Source organism: Emydura macquarii, unplaced genomic scaffold (assembly GCF_026122565.2).
Source record: "Emydura macquarii macquarii isolate MOO-44397 ecotype Brisbane River unplaced genomic scaffold, CSIRO-AGI_Emac_v2 contig_1045, whole genome shotgun sequence".
NCBI lineage: Eukaryota > Metazoa > Chordata > Testudines > Chelidae > Emydura > Emydura macquarii.
The window spans coordinates 18,770,041-18,797,419 of NW_027131182.1; the positions used below are offsets into that span (position 1 = coordinate 18,770,041).

Sequence of the window (27,379 nt, forward strand, 5' to 3'; positions counted from 1 at the left end):
AAAGGGAAATCTTAAATGTTAACATGTAGTGCAATATATTACTTTGCTTTTCTTTTTTTTTTTGTTAAAAATTTGAACTAGCAGTTTACAGACAATTTAGAAGAACGTTTGAAAAACACAATGAAAAATGAACAATACTTACAACCATACCATTTAGGGACACCCAGCAATCTGGTGGGAAATCCTGAAGTAATGGTACTAAGAACTGAAGACAACCATCCCAGTGGCAAAGAAGTAGCATCATTCCAATTAGATTAAAGATTCTCACCACAGCACTGGCCAAATCGTATGTCATGTGGAAAATCTGGGAACAAAAATTATAAATTATTGAGGTGATCAATTCAAGTCATACAATATGAGATTTACCTCATCTAAACAGATTAAAGAGCAGCAAGCAACACTGTGATTTTCTTAGCATACTTTGGGATTAATTTATTATATAAACTCACATCACCATATCCCCACATATAATGCCAATATTTTGCATTTCTGTTGTGCCTTTCATAGACTCAAAGAGATCATCATGATCATCTAGTCTGACCTCCTGCACATTGCAGGCCACAGACCCTCACCCACCCACTCTTGTAATAGACCCCTAACCTCTGGCTGAGTCATGAAGTCCTCAAATAATGATTTAAAGACTTCACCTGAGGATGAAGTGCTTAATAAATATTAAGTTATTCCTCACCAGTAAAAGTAGTTATTACTGGTTTCCATTTTACAAGTAGGCAGACTAAGACACAAGAAAGGCTAAGGGACTTGTCCAATGTCATGTGGAAGACAGTGACAGAACAAAACAGATTCCAAGAATCTTACCCCTTAGATTATTGCAATAACTACAAGAGCAACTTCCCCAAATTTTCACCTCCATATATGGTATTCTGTGCAGTGGAGAAAATGCCCAGGTCTAAAAACTAGCCTTATATCTTTGTTTCCTCTATTTAATCTAATGTCATATAATTTAATCTATATTAAGGTACCTCTCAGTGTAATATTTAAGTATCTTCAAATGAGACATTTCACAAGTCTTTTCCTTCAGTCTTTCATAGCTGCTTTATGCTATTCTATATTTGTGTGTGTGCGTGTGTGTGTTCAGTGCCTTTTCAATATGTGCTAAATATAAATGAAAAAAATCACAGGAAGAGTAAGAAATAGCTTTCAACCATATTGGGGTCACATTCCTGTATTCTTTGTTTATTTACCAATTCAGTACACAAACACCTGCCCCACTATACTATAATCATACAGATGGAAGTGTAGATTTCATGGTTATTAAACAATATTAATTTTCCTAATGTATTGCAATTTCCAAAACACCTGAGCCAACTCATTATTATTTGGTGTGTTCAATTAATACCTTCCTTGCTGGTCAAAAAAATGTTTGTATCTGCATTGTACATTCCAATGAAAAAAATCTCTATGTACACACACACACACGTGTGAGAACATGTAAATTCCTACACCACATACATTTAAAAGCTTATTAAGGGTAATTTTTCTGGACATAATTAGCATATTCAGAAGCAGCCACTTTATTCACTGACATACAAAATAGGAATTACGTCTTACAGGTAGAAGAAAAGCACTATTCAAAAGTATCTTTAAACATTTTCCAAACTATTAATATTATATGTGAATCAATTTAGCTACTCCTGAAATGCAGCCAGCTCCAGGGTAAAATGTGCTACCTGTTTAACAGTGCACACCAAAGTTATACAACAGTTCAGGTAAGAAGGTGAAGAATGCCGTATCCAACTGAAATTTGAAGGGAGTTTTAAAAAGAATATAATTTCCCATATGAAATGTAGGAAACAAATCTGAGCCCTTAATGCTGAGAAGGAGCAACAGTTTCCCACAGCCACACAGAATGAACTTTCCTGCAGGTGGAGCTAGAGGGTTGTAAAGAAAAAAGAAAAAAAACCAGTGGATCTAACTACTCTCAACAAAAACTGGAGGAGGGAACGGGAAGAAGGACATCCTTACAGCCCTCCAACAATAAGCTTCCTTGTGAGGAAGGGAAGAAGGAAGGGAGATAATTATGCTGAGGATGATGAACAAATATACCATAGATTTAGCATATAAAGAAAATGTACAGCAACATCATATTACTGACATCACACAAATACGTTATGTACTGTTACATACATCTGGGAATGCCATTGAAGCTCAGTTGCAACTGACTGTTTTTACTTTAAGTTCCTGTGGACTTTTGCATGCAAGATATTATCTTTTGCTCCAGATTATAATCTTTTACATGACACAGTGAAAACCTCCTACTTGACATAGTAAGAAGTCAGACTACGTGATCATAATGGTTCCTTGGTCCCTTCTGGCCTTAAAGTCATAACTCCATATTTGCATATGCACTTTTACATAGAATTTACATGTGGAAATGGGAATTTATGTAGGTAAACTGTTAAATATCTAAATTAAATGTAGTTTCTATTATTTGTATGTGTAAACGAGTAAAAATTAAATCTTCTGAGATCAGATTACACACCTTCCCAAACACTTGCTGACATTTTCTGTTATATGTTTCTGTTACATAACTTAAAAATTATAGTGTTCAATCTGAAATCCAAAACTACCTAAATAGGACGTTCAAATACTTATCTAGATACTAACTTTATATATGAAGTATTTTTCCCCCAGCCAGGCTATTGATAAAAGATTTGTCCCAATTTTGATAGAAATGGGTGACAGGTGCTTGTAACATTATTCAAAGTGTCATTTGTCACCCAAATACCATTTCATTCCTGTCAAAACTCAGGAGTTTATGTTTACTGGGAGTTTCTGAAGAAATTACTGCAAATGGGAATAAGCCAAAAAATGTCACTGCTGTAAGGTTTTTCTCTTTAGGAATTTTAAATGAAAATGTAATAGTTGTATTTTGATTTAAAAATTCTGTTTTTTGTTTCATGGAACGTACCTAGAGACTAGGTAGGAAATAACTTTATTTAAAATAAATGATAGCAAATAATATAGAATATGGACTGCTGTGGAATGCCGCACGCTGGGCTGAAGTTGGGCAACTGTCTGTCTATCAAGATACTTTTACTACAACCATAAACATTTTTGGAGGTGAAATCCCAACCCCACTGAAACAGGAGTCTGGCCACTGACTCCAGTGGAGCCAGAATTTCACCCAGAGTGCCTTTTCTAGCTGTGATGAACAAATCTGAGATATTTAGTAAGTAGCAACACGTGGTTTGCACATACTTTGCACCTTGACCCAAATTTTTCAAATGCTGTTCTAACATACATAGTAACATCCCTATTTTACAACTGGGGAAACTAGGGCAAAATATTAATGGTTAGATATTTAGAAGAGCTCTGTTGTCATTCTCATTTGGGCTATATTTTCAAAAGGCGTTTGGCTACCATTTAGATACTGAAGGAAGTGGCGAGATTTTCATTAAAAAAATCAGTACATTGAATGCTGAGTTTTTCTGGAAATTTGGCCACATAAGTGTGACAATACAAACTGTTGGGTGTTGATATCAAAACCTTCCCCTTCCTTAGATACCTAAGTGAGAAAATATTCTGAAAATATTGTTCTTATTGTTGGTGCTGAGCATTTGAAACTCTAGCCTGACATGACTTTCCCAAACTCTCACAACATTACAACGACAGAGCTGGGAACTGAACACAGATCTCCTAACTCCCAGCTCTCTACTCCAAGTATTACTCTAGGACACAAAGAATGTTGCGCATATACCCAGTAGACATGAGTGCATAAAAATCGATTAGCCAGACCCATTTCACTTGGGCAGGTTCTACCTTTGGCATAGTTTTGGGCTGGGGAAGGGCCTGACATGCAAAGCTCATATCTTGATTTATGCTTTCCCAAAGTTTGGATATGTTTATTTCTGTGGGCTTGGTTTAGATCAATCTTTATTTTAGACCCCTTAAATTGGATATTACTCATTGAGGTGATGTGGTGAATATATAGGGAAATGCATAACAACGCAAGTGTCTGATTACACTACCAGGGAAATGTACATGAACTAATGTAGGGTACTAACATAGCACCTACATGGCTACAGTAACAATAGTAGCATAAGGCAGCATCAACCCATGTTTGCCTGGTGAAACTACTTGCTGGCCCATTTTGGCTTTTCCTATGAGCAACAAGGATTAGTATAAATAAGGAGCTATCACAAGGGGAGGCTAAAATTTAAGCCTGGTAGTTAGGGCACTCTGCTCAAATTTTTGGGCCTTATTGAGGGATTGTGGCTGGATCTGGGGCTGTGTGTGTGCAAATGGGATTAGATTGGCTGGATTTGGCATGGATTGTCTCAATGCCTATTCTGTAACAATGGCTGGCCTCAATAAAGTTGTGTCATTTTGCCACCATGCAAGTGTATCTGTCTCTTCATTAGTGGTATGCCTTTACAGCAATGATCAAACATGATAAGAGCAAGAGCAAGAGCATGTGTTGAAAATTTTATGTGGATCCAAACTCCACAAGAGGAATGAATAGTCAGTATGTGACAATGTAACTTTTTGTTCTCTGTGAAAGCTTTCATTCTAGTGTTTCTTAGCATTCAGGATCAGTAAAATATTACTAAACATGCATTATTGTGTGGTATATTAAATTAGTACTTCAACTGTACTGTTTATCCATCCTATTTTTAGCACTCCTATTCATACATTTATTGTCTACATATTCTAATATTTATAGTGCTTATTACAATATCTTTGTGCTGTACAAAATTATCTTGTTATAAATGTCAAAGAAATAATAAAAATCTCCAAATCAACCAGGATACCTCTGAATAAATTTTCAATGAAAAATTTATTTTTTTAATTAAAAATGTCATGGAAATGGTTTGTTTCTGCTATAGTTTTCTGGTTTTTTGATAGAGGCAAACAACCAAGAAATGTTCAGATTTGGGGAGTCCCCACCCCGTCTATTTTCCCCTTTCCCTTCCTTTCTTGGTGGCAAGACAGAAACACATAAAAAAGAGGAGAAATGGTGAAGAAACAGGTGAAGGAAAAAAATCCAAAATTTTGGTTTTCAGCTTTTTGTTGAAAAATGCATTTGTTTCCTAGAAAGTTCTACAGAAAAAAATTGAAAAGTTTTCCAAACTTGCCTCCCAAATATTATATTTTGACAAATTCTAGAAGCTAAACCTTCCAAAAAGGTCCATCTAAATAGAAAAGTTTCACAGCATATCCTAACGCTCACTAATTCAGAATCTGAACAAAAAAAGAAGTAGGTAGCAAATTCTAGATTTGACTAGCCTTCATTGAAAACAACCTTCCACCTGCTGCAAGCTCATGCATCCTGAAGGATATCAATTATCAATGTAAAGCAGGTAGTGAAAGGTGAGTTTTCAAAATATTTGGATCCCAAACTACTTAGGATTTTATAGGATATCACCAGAATTGTGACTTGAACTTGTAAATTAACTAGACACAAACCAACAAAAAAACCTTGAGCCCCTTTGATTACAATGTGTCCGCTGGGTGGAACACCACCAGATTAAATCATAGTATTGATAAAGACACCTTTGATATATTTTTCTCTAACAGTTGATATCTCAGGAATCCAGCTCATATGCTTTCTCTCTGTTACGCAACATTTTCTAGTTGCATAGTAGAACAATTGTCATACATTGAAGAAAATTAATAACTGCAACAATAATACTTATGGAAGACACGGCACTAGTACACATATAAAGTATCACAAAGTACTTTAAGGAGTTTAATGTTAATAAACATTAATGAATTAAGCCTCACCAAAATCCCTCTGAGATGCAAAAATGGGAACAACAAAATTTACCTGTAGGGTAACAGAGACACAAAAGAATATTAAGAGAAATCTATAGTCCTTTTGATTTCAGTCATAAGTGACAGGGCCAAACTGCAGCAAAGAAGTCATATCAAAGCTAGGAATAGGACTCAGGTGACCTGACTCCCATTCTGTGGGACCAAGAGTTTAAGCCAGATCCTTTAATGCTAAAAGAGACACTGTCAAGATAAAATTAATAACTAAAATCTTCAAATCTTTGTGCCTAAAGTTAGGCTATTAAATCCATACTCAGACATCTAAATATAAGTGGCCTGATTTTCGTAAGTGCACTCCACCTACAAATCCTGTTTAAGTCAGTGAGAGCTGCAGGTTCTCAACACCTTTGAAAATCAGATCACTTTTATTTAGGTACTTAAATACGGATTGAGGAATCTCACTTCCACACCAAGGTGTGAAAATTTTGACCAATATATTTAAACGATTTTTACTAACATCACCTTAAATTACTAAAACAGGGGAAAGAAATAAAACCTAATCTATCTTCCATTTTTTTGGTCTATGTTTACTATTTGCATTTAACTCTGATTAGACAAAGACATTACTACTTCCTATCATTTGTCCATTTTGCTATCTGGCTTTTATGCACTAACAATGTTACAATTTATGGTTTGCAAAAACTTCAGGAAACTGTTTACATATAAAAATCTGTTTTCACTGATGTCTTAAAAACCAAAATCATTTTTTCAGATTAATTTTAATAATCCCTCTAACCTAAATTGACAATGTCCCTTTAATTTAATATGGCTGAAATGTAACCTTTGGATGAGTTCAGTTATGAATGTTTTGGCAACATCCGCTTGTTAAGAATAGAAATTTGCTTTAAGAGTCAAAGAGCTTCCATTATTATCTCGGTTTTCACTCACACTTTATTAATGACTCTTTTCACTCCCATGTGTGAAGGGGGAAGGAGACTGCTGCCTTCCCATATTTACAATTCAGTGCATACTCCAAAGTATAGAAATTCTGCTAGCTCTGATTTTTGACTCAAGACAAAGGACTGTTGCAGCGTTAACTCCCAGCTCACTTCTTTAATGATACTGGAGTGCTGTCATATAAAGTTAATATTGTATATATATTTTCACTAAACAAATACAAAATCTGTTGAACTCCATGTCAGGGAATGCAGTTAGTTAGTCTCTGCTGCTTTAATATTACTCTATGTTGATCTTCAGGTTGTTTTGGGTAAATGCCATTAACTCTTAGAGGAAGGCAAAAATCTGAGGAGTGCTTGGAAAATGTGTTAAAAACTGTGATACGGTGGAATTTGTTCAGAGACCTCTTCCCCACTTCCACTTTGCAGAACTGCCTTGGTGCCAAGGGTGCTCAGCACTGAAAGATTGGCTCAATTGGCAACAGTATCTTTCTTTACATCCTCAGATCATGATCTGCATCATATTATAGGCAACGTGAGATGACACTTGACCTAAAGGAAACTACACATAGAGTCTGAAATATTAAATAGCCACTGTGGGCAGATCTGAAAAGTTGCTTGTGCACAGTGATTCCTGAGAGTTTTCTGAGATCAAATCTAAAGTTCAACAATAGAACATTAAAACAGACTGTGTGGAATAAATATTAGCAATAAAAATTACAGTCTTGTTGCTTCCATCTATGTATCCATCTGAAATCACTGGTTTTACCTCTCAGAGCACCAAATGGAAACAGACTGAAAACGACAAGATCCAGAGTCTCCTATCTGAGTTTAGTTTTCATCTGCTCTCCAGCAAGATAATAGTTATACAGTGGCAAAACTCCATAAGAAATTAAATAATTTTAAAAGGGAGAGAAGAGAGAATAAAACTTCTCTTTTGGACACCATTTATACAGGCTTGAGGGGACCCGTCTAACTCAATAAGAGCTCTTTGGGATTCTGTACATTGTCATTTCATATACTCTACAATCCATATTCCAGATATTGATGCCCTTAGGAATTCTCTATAATGATCAGTGGGGCACTATGGTCCTGGTCCAAATGTTAGTGCAGGCTTTCCATTTGACCTTCATGTGCGATAGATCTGGCCTGATGCGTCTATGTATTTTGAAACAGATTACAATATTCTAAACTGAAACTATGTCTGGAAAAGTAGCCTGTAAACTCCTACTGACTGGAATGCGTGGATAAGCCTAACTAGTAGCACTGTGTACTAAACTGAATCCTAATATGTGTGGTTAATTTTACAATACATATTTTATAGCTAATAATTCTGTAGTGAGGAAAGGTATGCAACATTATTTAATCTAGCTATATTCATAATTATAAGATGCTGACAAGTATAACAATCTGCACTCACTTTAGCTGACCCTGAAGGGAAAATAAGAGAGTTTTAATAAACAGAACAAACTATTTTTAATCAAACATATCTTGAAAAAAGAGCTGAGGGCAGCTTATTTTATGTGACCTTTTAAAATTATTTTCTAGATCTAGTAAATCTGACATTCAATGTTATTACACAAGCAACATTTATTCCACTCCAAGGCATCTACAAATGGAAGCCAGTTTGTGCGTAGCAAAAGGAATTGCACCATAGCATTTAAATGTGACAGCGCTCCCAATCTTGGTTAAACATGCAAGTGTAATACAACTAATTTTCTGGAGAAAGAATTAGGCAGGTGTTGGAAAGGTCTAGTGTACCTCAGAAAGCAAGCTTAATTCACCTGCCATATATATTTTATGAAGCAAATTAACCAATGTCATGTTAATTAACTAACTTCTTTCACAAATTCTGACAATTTTAAATCGGTGAGATAAGAAATGCTATTTCACAGCCATGAAATACCAAAAAATCCACAGCACTAAAATAGAAACAATCCCTCTCCAACCTCCCATGGGGCAATGCAGCTCTGCATCACTACTGCTCAGGGCTCTACCCAAATGGTACAATTAGGTCCTTAGCTTGAAAATTCCTAGGAGCAGGTGTCTTTCTGTGTTTTGTACAACACCGAGTTAACTACTGGCACTTTAAAAACATCATATAATCATAATTCTCCTTTGTAAAAAATTAATATCTGCTGGCAGAAAGACCCTCAGTATGCATTGCATAGTTTCAAATACAAATAATTCATTCCTATGACTTCTGAAACATGCATAAAAATGTTTCCAATACCATAACTTACTAATGAAAAAAAAACCCTACTTTAAAAAACAAATACTAACCAGCAAATCACAGAACTAAATTAGATTTAGAAGCTGAATAGGGACAGAAAATCTCAAAAAACGTTTTATTTTAAAAATCTACTTCCCCTCCTAAATCCTTCACTAAGGTTAAAGGCATAGATCATTGTTTTAATAAGCAGAGTATTCTAATAACCTTTGTGAAAATGAAAGAGTTCAAGTACTATTAGTCCAAAATGGCTGTAAAACATTATACAGCTATGTGTTGATTTAGATGTAGAAATATATAACACAGCCATATTGGTTTGGTAACTCTTTCACTGTTTCATTTTCATGAAAGGTATCACAAAACTACTTGATATATATTGTTAGAAAAATATTTGATAGTTGCAGATATACATAATATATATCATACCATTGGTCTGATAGTACTGTCATTTCATTTTTGAAAACATTATTAGAATATTCTGCTTACTAGAACAACAATCTTTCATGTGAAATCTCTTTTTTTTTTTTCCATTTCCCATTGTGGAATTATGGCATGACAAATGGCTCCCCGTCGTCGTCTGAAACCTTCTCACTATGCCTTTCTTACTGAGTGGAGAACAGAATAACTCTATCACTCATCTCCTTACACGACTCTTCTGCGCATGAGCAGGACTATCCAAAGGTAAGCAAGTGAGGGGGCACAGATCAAGTTACAAATAAACAACAAGGCAATTACACAGAGATAATTAATATGCATAGGCTTGTCTTAACCAGTCACAAGCCTCAGAGGTGCACCTCTTTAGGTCTGCCTGAGCTGATCTTCCTTCCCCAGGCTTTAGCTGATAACGGGCTTTTAAGACGCACTCGCAGGCTAGAAGTTTGGGTGTGAAAAGAGAAGGCAGTGGCCCTGGAAAATGGTGAAACAGAGGCAGGATGGAAGGGTAGAGGAGACATTTGAGTAGTGGGAGAGGCCTGAGAAGGAGGCTAGGCTGGAAGCTGGGTAGCCATTCAATTTTTTTCCCCCTTGTATAATCAGTTACTTTCCTCTTTCATTTGCCTTTCACACACACAGAAGGAGAGAAAAGCTTTGTTTAAAAAAATAGGAAAGTATTATTGTAAAATCTGCAAAAGCCAGCAAGGGGATTCAGAAACAGAGACTGAAATTACTTTTAATTAATTCTTCAAAATTGCCTCTCTATGTTACTTATAATAGCAGCCTCCTAACGTTTCTTTCTTGGGATTTTGGTCTGCAATATTTATGTTTTGACTTTGCTTCTTTATTTTGATTTGCACTAAGTATTTAAAAAAAAAAGCATCCATTCTAAGGCCTGGGTATCCTTAGACTTAAAAATACAAGTCATACATAAACAGACTGGCAATCCTCCTCTAAAAGCACTATCATGGTAGCAATAGGACTATAACAGCAACTGTCATCAGCAGAATTCTCTAACCTAGCAGTAGCTGCTTCTTGCTTCTCTCATAGCAGCTGAGAATTTACTTAGACCCTCCCCCTGGACTGCAAACTCAATCCACAAATGGCAGAGCTACGTCCTCAGTCAAAAGGGCAGATTTATTCCTGCCATATCTTCTGGTTTCATAGAGTTTAGGGGCAGAGGAGACCATCAGATTATTAACTCTGACCTCCTATATATAACAATCCAATAAATATCACACAGATACTCAAAATTGATCAGGAAAGATATGTCCAGATGCTTCCAGCAGGCCCTTTATGCCCCATACTGCAGAGGAAGGTGAAAACCCCCCAAGGTCCCTACCAATTTGACCTGGGGGAAAATGACTTCTTGACTTCAAATCTATGCATCGGAGCAAGAAGACATAATAGCCAGAAATTTTAAAAGGATACTGGTGTCCCATATCCAGCTGTGGCTAATCTGTGATACTTCAGAGAATGGCGTTCTCCCAGAATACATCAAGACAATGTACATCACGGAAAAATAATTCCTTCCTGACCCCTGCAGGAGGCTGACTGAAGACCTGAAGCATGAGATTTGACTATAGTCATTGTCTTACTATAGAGTTACAATTGTTATAAGCATGTTGAGGGAAATTCAAGCAATCCTGTTCTCCCCAAGGGCCATGATGGAAGAGTATAATAAGAGGATAGAAGAGGAGGACACACGCTTTCACAAACTGACAAAACAGAATGAAGCACCATGACCACCTAGCACAAATCTCTGAACAGAGGCCACATAATTTCTCCCAGAAGTATTTTAAGCTATATCTTTGGGAAAGATATTCTGACCTCATCTTAAAACCTCCAAACAATGGTGAGTCCACCACATCCCCTGGTAAGCTGTTCCAATGTTTAATTACCCTACTTGGTGGAAAATTGTTTTATTTCAAGGTTGAATTTTCCTAACTCCAACTTCCAACCTCCAACCACTGGATTTTGGTATGTCTTTGTCAGCAACATTGAAAAGCCCCCTACTATCAAATATCTTTTCCAACTTTTCCTATACACTGAATAAGTCACTTCTCAACCTTCTCCTTGATAAGCTGAATAAATTGAGCACCTTAAGTCACACATCGTAAAGCTTATTTTCCAGCCCTGGATCTTTTTTGTGAGTCATCTTTGAATTCTCTCCAGTATTTCCACTTCCTTCTTTAAGTGCAGATACCAAAACTGGACACAGTAGTCTAGTAGCAGTCGTACTAACGCTATGTATAGAAAAAAGATCGCTTCCCTACTTCTACTTGATAGTCTCCTTTTTATACAACAAAGGATCCCATTAGGGCTTTTTGCCACAGCACTACACTGAGACCTCATGTTGAGGCAATTATCTACAGTGACCCCTAAATCCTTCTCTGAGTCACTGGTTTCCAAGACAAAGTCTCCCATCCTGTGGATATAACTTGTATTCTTGGTTCCCAGATGTATTACCTTGCATTTGGCTGCATTAAAACACATTTTGCTGGATTGTGACCATTTAACCAAATCAGATCATTCTAACCATGACCTGTCCTCTTCAATATTTACTACTCAATCTATCTTTGTGTCATCTGCAAGCTTTCCCAGCACAGGTTTTATATTGTCATCTTGATTGTTGATAAAAATATTGAATAGTGTTGGACCAATAATAGATCCCTGGGGACTCTGCTTAAATAGCCTCACTAATCAATACTGCCGCATTAACAATTACATTTTGAGATCTGACAATAAGCCAGTTTTTAACCCATCTAATGTGTGCCTATTAGTTCCACATAATGCAAATTTGTTTGTTTTTTTAATCAGAAAGTCATGGGTTACTAAGTCAAATGTCTTGGAGAAATCCAAGTATTGTAGCTCAACACAGCTGCTTTTATCAACCAGACCTATAATCCTGTTCAAAGCAAAACAAAATAAACCCACTTCCCACCTTAAAATTATGTTCCCAGTCAGTTATGCCAACAAATGCGTTAAGCTTCTAAAACTCCAAATATACATATTAATGGTTGCTGCCATATTCAGTTTGCACATGGTGAATGTAACCAGATCATGGTCCATGGTACCTAAGAAACTAATAATGTTTAGACCAGCAAATAACTCTTTTTTGTCCTCTGCCCTACCTCAAGTAATTAGCATTACTCTCCTCTAGTCTGGATTGAGTCCCTGATAGCTTGTTCTCATGCAGACTGCAGTCTCCCCTAGATACTGAGTAATGCAATCAGCCACTCTGTCTGTGCCCATTGAGGTGCAACTATAATGCTGAGTGTCATTAAATGTCATGTTTATAAACAGTTACATTACTAATATGGAAAATGTATCAAAAGAATGTTCATATTACAAATATATATCTTTTGTGCCTCATGACTCTATTCAAAAAAGAAATACAACTCTGTATCTGCAAAATAGAAATTAGTCATGCTGTTTCTTTAATGAAATAAGTTTCTACTATACAGTAAATGACAACATCATTTATTGAATTGGACCATCAGGGTTTTACTTTACCCTCACTGGATTCATACAACTTCATTCACTTCAGTGGGAGTTTTGCCACAGATTAACAGCAATATTTGGCCTTTGGGAAATAACTCCCATAGCACAACACAGTAAATCTTTCACTTTAGCTAATTATACCAGTACTTTTAATTTTTAATGTTACGAGTAAAAACAGGGGGGAAAAAATCATAATTTAGTATGGATTTTTTCCTGATATAGATATTTACTTTAACTGTAAATTTGTGGGCCAGATGAGTGACTGGTGAAGAGCAAAATAATTACACCAGGGAAGAAGTTAGTCCTACATGTTCATAAAGAGCAAATAATAAGTGGTTTATTTTCTTTTACTCTACAGTATAAATGTATATGTAGAACATTCCCACGTACATAGAGTGCTTGGGAGGTATTCTTGCATATAAGAAGAACAATAGGTCTCACTTTGGGGGCGGGGGAGGAAATCCATTAGCAGTGGGAGTTATGTGCACATACCAAAAGCAGAAGAGTTCTTTAAGGCCCCATGAAAATATCTGTGTCAGCTGAACCCCATTTATGAAATATGTTTAGCTAACATGGGTTAAATATATTTTGCCTGATCCAGGTAACAAAAGTTAACAGTTTTAATAAAAATTTTTCTAGGCTAGTTCATATCATTTATCACAAGACTAAAATCATTCAGGGTCAACAGTGATGAGGGTACCGAGTGCTGGGAGGGAGGTTGTTGGTGACATCAGGTAGCTGCAAATTTCTCTCTGACATGGGGACCTAAAGTCAGTCACTTCTCTACCAACAGTGGAGTCCCTTAGAAAATATAAAAGCTGCTCTCTCCTTGTGGATCCTCTGTGGCAAAGCAGCAGTGGCACAATCAGGGAGTGAATTCCCAGTAGACGGAATATGGTCTCTAGTTTAGAAAAGAGTTTTCTAAAACAGGTGGAAGGCTCTTTTTTGCCTGCCTGGCCCACATTGTCCAGGCAAAAAGTGTTTGAACACATTAGCTGGACACAGTTTAAAAAAAAAAAAAAAGGTTCAAATTAAGATAATTTTTATGTGGGTGATGTCTCAGGCTTACATTTTCAAACATAGGTACCTAAAGCTAGGCCCCTAATTTCATTTTTTTTTTGGCACCTAACTTAGCTGCTAAACGCCAACCTCCCAATTTTGAAAATGTTGGTGTTGCTTCTTTAATCCATGTAAAAAGTAAAATGAAAAACAGAAGCACTCAAAACATCAGTTAAGTACTTTAAATATGTGTGTCTCTACTGCAAAAGTGGTATAAATGTCAAGACAGATTAGGGAGATTCTTTATGGAATCCAAATTTATCAATAAGTTAGATAAAGTTGCCCTACCCTGTTTGTGCATGGTCAGCTTTCAGAAACCTATTGCAGGCATTTTCATTGAGTCCAGAAGCATTTGAGAGTTGAAATTCCCACTCTCCATGTTTCCTCATTAGTGCTTTCTAAAACAAGCACACAATTTTTATTTAAAAAACAAACAAATAACCAAGCTGCCTTGGAACAGAGTGGTCTGCAAGGACAGAGCAGATGCTTCATGCTAATCAGGAACCAGAGCTTTGAGCAGCCCACAACCTTTTATATGTTGCACTTTAATCAGTTACTATGTGGTGGTATATTCCACTAGGGCAGGTCTGTGATGAATTCCATTCAGTTTCATATGTATGGAGCCATGGAGAATGGAAGAAGAAGGTTAAAACAAGACTGGTTTAACTTTTGGGAATACCACTGTGATGTATTGAGTGGATTCCACACAAAGACTGGGAAGGATAGGGGTTAAAATTCCCCTGCACTCCAGTAACAAGGAGGGGTAGATTAGCAGGTGGCAGCAGTGCTCATTAGCTTGCTTGGCATTAGGCACCTGATTCCTTAGGGTGATATCATCACTCAGGGCTGCTTTTAACTGAAGCAAGATATACCAAATACTATTTGCATTTGAGGTAGTTGAAGCAAGTTTAGCCCACTATGCTTAATTTGGACAATAGATATGTTTGAGCAATTATGTCGTTAAAGGGACAGAGGGCTTTTTTATTTCTGTGTTTAAACTGAAAGCCTGCAGGTGCTCATATTCCAAGCCAGCCATACTGAGTCTTTTGCCTAACTCTCATTGCTTCGGTTTGAGTGCACTCTACCCACTCAAAATGTAGGAATGGTGTAACATGTTGAATGGCATTATAATCAAAACAGCTAATCAAGAATTCTTCAACATTTGTAGCCATTGCTTTTATAGATCTTACAGTAAAAACAGAGCATGACTAATGTTTCCAGTGCTCCCTTCCCATGTGTTTTGGTTCCACTTGTAGCCATATGCCATGCTTTTCTCTAAAACCTAAAAAGAAACCAAACCCCTTCAAAAAATGGGCCAAAGGGAGCATCCAGGTTTAATTGGAACATTCACAGGCGTAGTTTGTTGTTATTTTGTAGAACACATTATTTCTATCCTGCATGATAGAAGTAAATTATTTCCACTGAAGGCTAGTGTTTTGTTGTTGTTTTTTTTTTTTTTTTTTAAGAAAAACAAAGTTATAATTGACTTGTTGATGGAAATAAAGTGTACAAGCAGTTAATAGTATATCTCAACGTTAATAATTGAATTTACCAAATAAATATTGAGCAAATGTAACTAACACTTATAGCCAGAAATATTGTCAACCCAGACACATTTGCTAAATTTAACCTTTTATAAGACTTCTTAAAATTATTCACTCTTTAATATTTAAATTGCATGCATAACCCTCCCACACACACAACATTGCTGAAATTGAACATACTGTACATTTTAAGAATATGAATGAAAAACAAAAGGTTCAGATTGCATAAATGCCTGACGTTTGGCTGTTTATCAAAACTTTATCTGAATCTATTGAGTCTGCAAAACTGGGCTACAATCCTCTCAAGAGGATCTTTTCATTAGATTTCCTGTGCATCATGCTTCTAAGTCAGACTAGAAATACTTCAAGAAACATCTTTTTTCTGTCCTAGCCAGAGCCAGGTTCTTCTGAGACACATGAAAGAGTGAAAAGGAAAAAGAAAGGTATCCCCCAAATGTTGTACCTCAAAAAGGCTCACTTTGAGCTTTTAGGAGATGATTCATGTCAATTCTTATTTTATCATTGCTTTTGTCTTTTTGTACTGTATCTAATCTTGACTTCAGAATTCCTGCTTTGCTAACCTAGAAACTAATATTCCAGTTCATAGTACATCAGAATAAAGGCTTGATCCTGCACCACTGAAATCAAAGGCAGTGGGTCTTAAGGGAGGATTTGAAGGTGGTGAGGTGAGTGGCTTTTTTAATCAGTTTAAGGACAATGCCCCAAGAATACAAGGAGGCACAGAACAAAGTGTGAAGGTGATGTGGGGAAGCACCCAAGAGGTGAATGAAGCTGGTGTTGCTGGTGCAGCAAAGGTGGCATGGATCAATGTGCCAAGATACAAGAGAGAAGCAGAGAGGGGAAGACTTAGGAAGGGCCTTACAAGTAAGAATAAGAAGTTTGACTTGAACTTGATCCATTGTAAATGGAGAAGCCAGCAGAGAAATTCAAAGAGTATGATGTGGTCAGCACAGTGGTTGAGGAAGATTATCTCAGCTTCCTGAATTGATTGCAGGTAGGACAATACAGTGACAAGGAAACAGGAGAAGTAGAGACTGAACTAGCCTGAATAAGAAATGAGGAGGATTCTCTGGACCAGAGTTTTAGCTGCAAGGATAAAGAGAAAAATCTGGAACTTACCGATGTTTTAGAGGAGATGACTAGATGACCTCCTGGTGTCCCTTCCAACCTTAATATTCTATGATTCTATGATCACAGTAAGGGGGTGATCTCTGGTAAGCTTATTAGAAAGTGTGTAGGTTCTTTTATTGTCTTTAATATATTTTCTCTGTAGTACATTTACATTAAGAATAAAATGGCTTGCAAAAAAAGAACTGTGTAGTATCCACAACTGTAGGTAGTCACACAGTTAAACTTCTCTGCATGCTTTGGCAGCCTCTCTTTGATGAGAATAATGTAGTGAAGACAGGGAACTGGGCAGCTTGGAAATACCCCAGTCAGGAAGGAGCGAGATGTGGGTTTCCCCCTAAGAGATGCAAGACTGGGGAGCTGGAGGCTTGAGAGTGGTGCACTTGCTGGAACACTGGGGGGAAACAGGTGCAGTTGCCCTAAAGTGTGACACTCCTTGCTTCTCTAATTCCCACCCTCTTTGCCTGATGCACAGAAATATGCTTTGAACAGTTTGCAGAGACAAGTCTGTTTTGCCAGGCTGTACTGTATGTGGAGTAGCATTTACTTTACTCTTTGCTAGGAAACATTATCAGAAATGCAATGTTGAAGTGACTCTGGAGATAAGTTGCCTGGACAATTTATCACATGCTTAGACTCTTTCCTTGCTCACTACTCCATCTCCCTGGGACTTATTCTAACATTCCAAAGTCCTCAACAGTTACAAGCAGTTACCATTATTTATAAATCCAATCTGCTAAAGAATTTTTTTCTTCTCCACCTCCTCCAAAATTTTCCCTGTCTGAGACCCAGCACAAGTAAAATTCAGTCCCAGTAAGTTTTTCTAGATATTAAAATGCCATGATTATAAACTTTGCTGCTCCCTAGTAACGAAACCATCCATAATCATGGTGGATAAAACCTTTATATCACACCACCCATCTTCAAGTATTCTTTGTTTCTTAAGTAAATAAAGTTTTAAAATAAATAAAGAGCTTGCGTAATAGATTTTGTTTTAAGTCTATTATCTCACACCTCATGTTCAAATGTTAATAATATATCCTAAAGTGATAAAGGGCAATTTAAGGCCTTCACTTATACTGATAATTTGTCAATTTTTGTGGTATTAATTGTTATTCTATTTAATTATAAAAAGACATTGAACCAATCATATTGGGACAGATTGTGGGCCAGTGCCTGAGGAGTGAAGAGATGCCTACACCAGCTACTGGTACCAAAAGTAGCTGTGTGGTGGGGAGAGAATAAGTCACTATGTCCTTTCTTGTGCATACTGATATAAATGAGTGGGAATGGGTGGAGCCTCCTTACTCAGTGCAGCTACAGTGGTGTGCCAAGACTGTATGTTGCTCAGTCACAATCTCCTGCCTTGGATAGTACCAGATCAAGCTACTCCATAAACCAGGTTTGTGGCAAAGCTGTGACTCAGCTCATTCTTTTAAAAATCCAAATGTACTAAATATATGCATCAAATGCTCAATCCCTTTAAACATTCTAAAAACAAAAAGGAACATTAGCACTTCATTTTGTTATAGGTCTCAGCGAGTACAGAAGATCTTAAGAAAGAAACAAAATAAGAATGTTATTTATATAAAAAAGTAATAAGTGGCCAATTGCATGCTGTTCCTCATCCCCCCACACACACAAAAAAAAAACCCAAAAAAACCAAACAAACCCTACAACCAAACAAGTAACTAAGAGCATCAAGGTAACAATATAATCTGTTTAAATCCTGAAGGTTAGATGAAAATAAAGGACCAATTAAATGCTTGGTTATTTTTCAAGTGATGGAAGTGGATTCTCTACTAAATTTGCTACTTACAATCTAAACATTCAAGTTCAATTTTGATCTCTCTGAGGTCCTCCTTTTAAACTTTTTAATTTTCCTTCCAATTGATCTGTCTCTTTTTCACTTTAGCAATTATTGATTCTTTCTCCCTTAAGAAGCAGAATTGTAAAACAGTTATCTGGTCTCTTCAAGTATTCTCCTATTGGTAAAACAACAAAAATGTATTCTAATGGAATGACATTTCCCTTTAATCTGTTAGATCTTCATTCGTGCAACAGTAACTTCTCCATAATTTGTATGCTACTACTAAAGGGAATGTAATATACTAGCTAATGCCTATGTGTGCCAATTTCATCTACTGGATGCAATATCAGACCTTTAAATGTGTATCCTAAACTCTTAAAAAAAAAAAAAAAAAAAGCAACCAGAAGCCCAAATCTCTGCTGTAACCACACCTGATTCAGAGCTGCATGTTGCTGACCTCTCAGCAGAGTTCTTTGTGGAAATATAGCCCTGGTGTTCCAATGGGTTGTGTTCACTCCCCTAAAAGAGATATAGTTACACAGGAATGTACATTGTTACTTCTGAGGATTAGGTATGCTTTTCCTCTTGTTTAAGAGGCAATTGGTGCTTTAGGAATATCTGAAATAGCAGAGATGTTATTGGTTAAATCTTGGCACCCCTGAAGTCAATGGCAAAACTCCTATTGACTTAAGTGAAGTCAAGATTTCATCTAATGTTTCCCATCATGTTGCTGCAGAAAAAGGTGAATGGGTAGTCAGTCTACCCCAACTACTAGCTGATACAGGAATTTGGCAGGCAGCCATCTCCCAAACAGACAGGAGTGGAAGGGCAACAACTGGGAAGCTGTCAGGAAGAATGCCTATAGACCACTTACTACAGTTTTAACTGTAATTTTTCTGCTCTGTGCTAATTGCATGTTTGCTCCAACCCTCTCCCTTGCTCAGTTTCTTCACCTCAGCTTCACTTCAAACCTGCCCCTTTTACCCTCTTCTTCCCTCCCCTCTGTCTCCTTCCTCCTCCCTGCTTCAGTGTCCCCTCCCTCTTCTCTTTTCTTTCTATTTAGCTTATCTCCTCCTAAATCCCTCACCCCCCCCAAAAAAAAAATAATCATAGAATTAACATGATGTTTTGCTGCCATCACATTATTCACTCTGCTTGTACATTAGAATCCCCTTCTGCCACCTGTCTTGTCTATTTAGATGATAAACCCTTCAGGGCAGAGACTGTCTGCAACTCTGTATTTGTATAATGCCTACCACAATGGGGCCCCCTCTTGTCTAGTTTTTGGGTGCTATCATAATAAACATGATTATTATTAATAATAACTGAAAGGAACTTATGGAGAGGTGGGGTTAGTCCCTATCTGAGATCTCTTCGAGGTTTTTGAACCCCTTAAATCTCATATGTGAGGGATAACAGCTAACATATTATACAGGTCTAGTAGTTTATGCCTGAATACAAATTTTGGAAATAGAGAGAGAATACTCTTCGTCACATCCTTACCCCTCAAAATCGAAGAAGGGCTCAGATATTCTTCTTACACGTTTAAACTGGCCCTGTTCTGAACATATTCTTTCATAAAAAATAAACCACAATAGGGAATAATTATTTAATTTTGCTTCTTTGATAGTTTTTGTAAGATTAGTATATATAGATAGAAAATGATTTAAAAAATCCTATAATTTAGGAACTATTTTAATGATTGTTTTACTGTTACTATGTTTTTCATCTCATAACTACTCAGAAAATCACTGATGTGGTTTTATGTATGCTCTGGTCCTAAGCCCCATTTGTTTAGATCAATATGCGACAAAAGGGTCTTATGCTGTCTGTTTATTCTATGTACAGAAATCCACAGTTTAATAGCAGCCTACCACTAAGCATCATCAGCTCCTCTAGGTGTTGATATGCTAGGAATCTCAGCTACAGTGGTAAAAAAGAGTACTGCTTCATCCTGCCTCAGGATGAAAGTACAGAGTGAACAACTCCTCTAATGTTAATTTAGCAATGGCACAGATGTCATTTAGTAACAATGACTGCCAAGAAATATTGCCATGGAGTTTACAGTGTTCATCAAGATCACTAACAGCTCTAATGTCAGTGTTTTAAATTAAGTTTATTAGCATATCTGATTATTTTGATCATGTTTTAAAGATGTCACAACATCAAGGTAACAAACATACACATTGCAGCTATAATCCAGATTACACATAAGGAATTACAATACAGCAATAATTTCTTTCCCAATTAATCATAAAGTGGCAGAGCACCCTATCCTGCAGAAAAAGCCAAGGAAAGGGAGTCAGGGCAGACCTACTAAATGTCATGTTTCTTGAGTGACATGCAAGCCAACACTCACACATTTCTGTAGCCCAAACGGAGTATCATGCATTCAGCTAGTCTGCAGGAATATTCTGCTATTGTTGCTTTAGCTGGCAGAGGCTACTGTGAAGCTGGCTGTGCAAACAACAAAGAGATCACTCTCTTGCTGCGGGATCTGAGCAGGGGAAAGAGGAAGGAATAGCTGAGCAGCCATACAATGGGGGTGGGGAAAGGGTGGCGGCAGCAGCAGGTAAGAGGGATCGAAGGTAAGGAGATCCAGTACTGGCCCCAAGCATCCAATCCTAGCAACCAATCATCTCCCATCCCAAACACTCCCATTCCACCAGTCTTCCCTACTTGAGACAGAGTTTACTGATCTTAAGGTGAAGGAAATTTATGGTTATATTAAAATTATTTACATATTTCATAAGCTAATTTACATATTTGCAAATTAACATAAAGTATCATATAATACTACACAAAACTTGGTAGCTATGTCCCGGAGGGAGGAAATCTCTGTGGTTGAATTACCCCATAGCTTATTCCACTCGGGCAGCTAGGTTTGCCCCCTTTACCTATTTAAAAACAAAAACAAAAACAGCCAAACAAAAAAAATACCCACCCCCTAGCTTTTTCAATCTACAGAAACTGCAGAACCCCAGAGCTCCATTGTATCACCGTAGAGCCTCTCCTAATTCCACTGCAACCCCACTACCTCTGATACCTCCCTAAAGGGTGGGTTCCACATTGCAAAGGGTATTACTCCACTTAAAAACAGAGACTCAGGCTGCACTAACTTGTAAATGAATTTCCCTTTGGTTCTGGAAGGGGGGAAGGAACAATACTTATTCCTTGGCTCTATTGACTCCCTTCCAACACATAGACCCTTTGTCTTGCAGAGGGTCATTGGTGAGTACTAGAGTTGGTTGATCACTTTTTCATTGAGGCAGAGGCTGACCAAGATACAGAAGGATCTTTCTGAATGCAATACATTCCCTGAATACAGGGTAATCTGGCTCTGATGATGAGAGCAGGGAATTCATCAAGACAGACAGGCATAATGTGCCATTGATTTCTGAGCATAACTCCTCACTGAAAATCAATGGAATCAAAAGATTAAGCCCAGACACACAAGAATTGGCATATCTGATCAGACTGAACATCAGTCCACTCTGGTGACAGACAGTTCAGAGGAAGGTTTTAAACCTCTAAAATGGACAATTATGCAGGAAAAAGAACCCCAAGAAAATGAAAAACAACAACAAAAAAGAGGGTAGGTTCTTCCAGAACCAGGTAGTTAGTGGCTAGCTTATTTCCTGAGGGTATTTACCACTTATGAATTTTATGAATTACCTTATCTTGTGTAACTGCAGAAAGTCCAATTATTTGTATATATGTCTAATCTGCCTGTCTTTCAGTTTTGCTCTTTGATTCAGTAGTGTCTTGTGTCAGTGAGTTCCACATGTTAGTTGTGCACTGTATAAAAACCAATATTTCTTGTAGCAATTTTAAATTTGTTACATTTAAATTTCACTATTTGTCCCCTTGTTGGTTTAAAAGGGTAAACAGGAGTGCCTGACTTACCTTCTCTAAACCATATATTATTTTCCATATCTCTATCATGACAGTTCTTTATCTCTTCTGTGATTAAATCTAATCTTTTTTAATCTCTCCGCATATGGAAGTCTTTCCATGCCTCTTATCGTTTTTGTTGCTATTCTAGAACCTTTAGTATTTGTGTTCTCCTTTGTGAGATGGGATAACCCCAGCAGAACACCGGGGAAGGGGTATTATCAACTTAAAAAAAAAGCTTTAGAATATTTGCAGTATTATTCTCCATCCTTTTCTTAATAAAAGTTAACACTATAACAATTTCCAGATATATATTATTTCACTTTGAACTGAGAACTTTGTTTAAAAAAGCTATCTTATCCAAATGAACATTAAACGAATGTTTCTCACAAGGCAATATTTGTTTTTTCAAGGACATAAAAATAAGAGGCTAATATTTTCAGTCTGTGTAGAAAGAAAGTACACATTTCATTTCATATTCTGCTTTATATTTTTCTTCCTTTCACTTTTGATATGATGATTTTCAGCTTTAGACTGAATACCTCCTAGCCTCATTTTGATTGATATATCTGAATCTAAGAATTAAATGAATGAACTGTGAAGTTACTAAGACAGTTTTGCATGTCAGTCCCTTTCAAACTGAAAAATAGATATTAAAGCAATGTAAAACTCTGCAGGTAGATAAATGGTACGGTAATAACTTAATTTTAGTTCAATAAAAGCAATATTATTTCAGCAACTTTTTTTTAACAAAAACAAAAGATATCAGTTCTATCACCTCTATCTGCCATTTGATTTATATCTGAAATGTGTGATTTAAAAGATGTTTTTAAAAGTAATAAAAAACCAGTGCAATTTAAAGGCATCTTTGAATCTTAACTATTTTATCCACTTGAGTTATGAATAACAAATAGAAATATGAAATGCCACTATATTTAATTTGTCCAACAATTATCTTTTTGCAACCATAATCTTTTTGCTGCACGTCCTAAAACAGTCTGTCATATAATATCAAGCATACCAACAGTCTTGTTCAATATATGATGAAAGGACATGCTGGAATCTTTTAATGGGAAAATGTGAAATCTATTTTATAGTTGACATTTAAGAGTTCATCAGGTGCATTAAGTTGTTCTGAATTCCCTTTTATTTCAAGATAATTTATTTAATTTACTTTTATAGAAAAAAGTATATAGTGCCACCTAGGGGTACATGCTAATTTGTAAATTTTGAACAAGAGATGTAATACTATGAATTACTTTTGGTTTTTTTATCTACATTCCCAGGAAGAAAATAGATATCAAAGGAGATTTATTTAATTACATATTGTCACTCTAATAGTGTTGCATAAAATAATTCCAGGATGCTATAACATTAAGCTGTTTCATGTTTTAATCAATACATTTTAAAAAATACACAAATACAGAAAACCCACAAAATGACTGGCACACATTCCAAGGAAATAAATATCAAGGAATCAAACCCACTGTAATGCTAAAAAACAAAGAAAACTCATTTAATTGCACATTTCAAAGAGATACAACAATTGATGTTTTGATTATGCATTATTTATCAATTTGCTAATCACTAAAATATAAGTGAATTTTATGTCTGCCTTCACATAGTTTCATCTAACAGTTCCCACTTTAGTATGATGTGTGTGGTGTGGATTTTTTTTTTTTTTTAAAGAAACCTTTCATTTGCTTGAATTACACATTTTTAGTGATTTTATTTCCTTGGAAGATATGGTGCACAACTTGTTTCATGATAAAGTGGCTGCACATCTACTTTAAATTAGGTCTTGAAGCACCATTAGTAGTTTGCCAGCAGATTTCCTGCTCTTAGCACAGAATCCTGTCCATGCAGAGCAGGTGGCTTTGAGAACTGGAATGTAAGCATCTGGGATCTCCTAGACTCCCAGCCCCTTCTCATGGGCACACATTTTCACCACGTCCTGCCACAGATCACATAGCTGAGAAGGTTTCCTAAATAATTCAGTGGCACTGGGGACTACAGGTTTGAATCCTAGTATTTATGAGTTGGTTTGTTTTTGTCAGAGAAGGGATATGTGAAGTTATCGGGGGGGGGGGGGAGAACACACAGGTAAATTCCTTACTCCAGGTGTGTGGCTATGGCTAGACATATAGCGCACCCTGGCTAACAGTAGGAAGGCTGCTCTCACAGCAGGTCAATGCTTATCACTGCTATGCTACCAGCAGGGAGAGCTGCTAGGCTTGTACTACTGTAATTTCAAATACAGCCAAACTTTGTTTTGGTTTTGAGCTGAACTCTATCTTGAAAACACTTTAGAAAATTTAGAACAGTGTGGGGCTATTTCCTTTTCTTTATTATTTTACATCAGGAATCCAAGATTTACCTCCATAATGAAATTTAACTGACTGATCATGCTGCATCAATATATTAAATGTTGTTACCACATGACATTTCTGAGCATATTACAAAACCTTTTCAAAATCTATCTTTTGGATCCACCCCCAGAAAAACATTTCAAGCCTCTCATTTTAATGCAACTTCGATATACGCAACTGTTCAATAATAAATTATTCATTTTCTGCAGGTCCTGTGCCATTACTTGTTCCTCACTTCAGTTATACCTTGATTTTAAAAGGCTCCTAGATATTGATTTGTTAGGCAGTTATTGGCCCATCTCCAATCTTCTGTTCTTGTCAAAGATGACAGAATGGGCAGTGTCATCACAAGCTACTTACCATTCTTACTGTACAAAATATTCCAAGCACATTTCCACAATATCACAGTAACAAGACAGGGAGTTGTCATGGTCCTGAATGACCTTATCACAGACTGTAGCCTGCCTTATATCAATCTTCCTGATCCACAGCACTATATTTAACACAAGTGATCATTCACTTTTACGGAATATAGACTTAAGAATTCCATTTCTATCTCTAGAATAGTTATTTTCTCATTTCTGTATTATTGATAAAGAAAAACTGTTAGTTTGCTTAAGTAGTTGTCACTTCTCCTCTTTAAAGAGCTTTTTGACTACTTCCTTATGGAGCTATTGTTAGAACACTAGATTTGCACACACAAAATCCTTTGTTAAATTTAAGTTAAGGTGGCAAGACTTGATAGCCCATCAGTGCAATGTGTAGTAAACAAAGAAATAAGCTGGTAAGTTAGTCAATGCCTTATCTTCACTCCACACATCAGTCCCCCTTCTGACCTTCAGCTTTCTCCTTTCCATCAAAACACACCCACAAATGTGTACCCTCAGATGTCAGATGTTATCAGAATGTGTCTGTAGAGTTTTGAGTTAATTCAGTCTTGTCTGGGTTGTTTTGTTAACAGAACCCAACAAATGTGAGGATAATAGGGAATATTTTCAGAAACCGTTCAGAAAATGTTCTCTACAAAAGTTAGCAAATACTTTACCTTATCATATCCACAACAAAGTCATTGAAGTTTGAGGCAGAAGGACTTAGTCCTGCTTTAAGTGAAAATGTCAATACAAACAAAGTATGGAGCCATCTACAGGAGTCTTCATAATATATTAAGTGCTCAGATGCATCAACATGCTATAGAAAAATCCAGTTATTCAGGATGTCACTAAGAAACAAAAAGCATCCTAGTTAAATGATTGTCCTGACAACGTTGGATTTTTTGCATACTATATATGGGCTCAATCCTGCAAAATGCTGACTACTCTGGTTCTAATTCAAGACAGCATTTAAGCACATGCCTTATTTTAAACATGTGTGTGATCCTATAGACCCTGTTGGCAAAAACATGTTTTTCAATCATGTTAGTTCAAGTGAGTTAGCTTAACATGACTGAAAAGCCATCACAACATATGTTAAGATGCAGGCTAACGTGTTTGAAGCAGAATTAGCTGGCCTTGTTGTATCCTAGTGGAGAGCTCATTAAATCTCAATCTCATAAAGCAATCCAATGAGCCCCTTAATTATTTTTTGTTCCTCTTCTCTGAAATTCCCCCAGGTTGTCTCACCAGAGAGTCATACAAAGGGGAGCTATCATTTTCCTGTTCCATGATGTGAAGCTCCCTGTAAGCAATCCAACAAAGTTCTGGCAGTTTTACTGCTGTATTTTATTCAAATGCATCTAATTTTCTGGTGCAGCAGTTTATAAGAAGTTTTGTCCTTCTACTTATGCCCGCAGAAACTTGTTAGTCTTTAAGGTGCTACAGGATTCTCGTTGTTTTTGCTGTATACAGACTAACACGGCTACCCCTCTGGAACTTGTCCTTCTACTGTATTATTTTATGTTGGTGGGAGGGGGGGCTGTTCTGCTATTTATTGAAAACATAACAATTTTAAAAAATATTTTAGATAAATAAATGCAAAATAGCATATGAAGACATGTATTTGACCACATGATAGGACTCTGGTTTTCTGACCTGCTTGAGTGACACTAAGGGCCTGATCCTGTACAACTACTGGCCCAAACTAAACCACTTAATTTCTATTGACATTATTGCTTTCTGGGTTTCTCCCTCCTATCAAATATCTAGGTTTCCAATTTTTGTCCTGTTGATTTATTAGTGTCATCTTTTTCCAAAATGAATATCATTTTACATTTTCTTCATCTTTTAACACTAAGACCCATGTATTATTTCTCAGTCTGTGTTGGTGCGTGCAAAACATCTCCCAATTGAATATAATATTCTATGTGAATCTGATTAATAGGCTGTTAACTCCCTCTTCCAGAGCATTAATGAAGATGTAAAATAACATCATCCCTACTTCCAATCTCTGCAGCCCCCGTCTTTGCCCTCTCCTGTTTCTCCTGACTACTTCATCCACTTTTTTTTTTCATTACCTTTCATTTAGGACTGTGAGGCAGTGAGCATATACAAATTTCAAAACAAAACATTCCCTTCCATGCAAACATAGGCAGAAGGGGAGAACTTGTTCTGATGCTGTGTGATTAAAGATGACCTTTACAGCATTGATATTACCACTGTTATACAAATGCAACAATTCTTGTAGAAAGTATGTCATGTAAGGTATCAATGGAAAAGTTATGATTTGCTAAGTATGATTATCATGTTTATCTGGCATGGCAGAGA

General features: G+C 36.6%; 1 protein-coding gene across 1 annotated transcript in view; it reads right to left on the reverse strand.

Moving 5' to 3' along the window:
- The window catches only part of HCN1 (hyperpolarization activated cyclic nucleotide gated potassium channel 1), a 276,543-nt gene that overhangs the window by 133,148 nt on the left and 116,016 nt on the right, over positions 1 to 27,379 (reverse strand). The window contains exon 3 of the mRNA XM_067545675.1: positions 143 to 304. Coding sequence (XP_067401776.1) covers positions 143 to 304 — 162 coding nt within the window. The remainder of the gene's footprint in view (positions 1 to 142; positions 305 to 27,379) is intronic.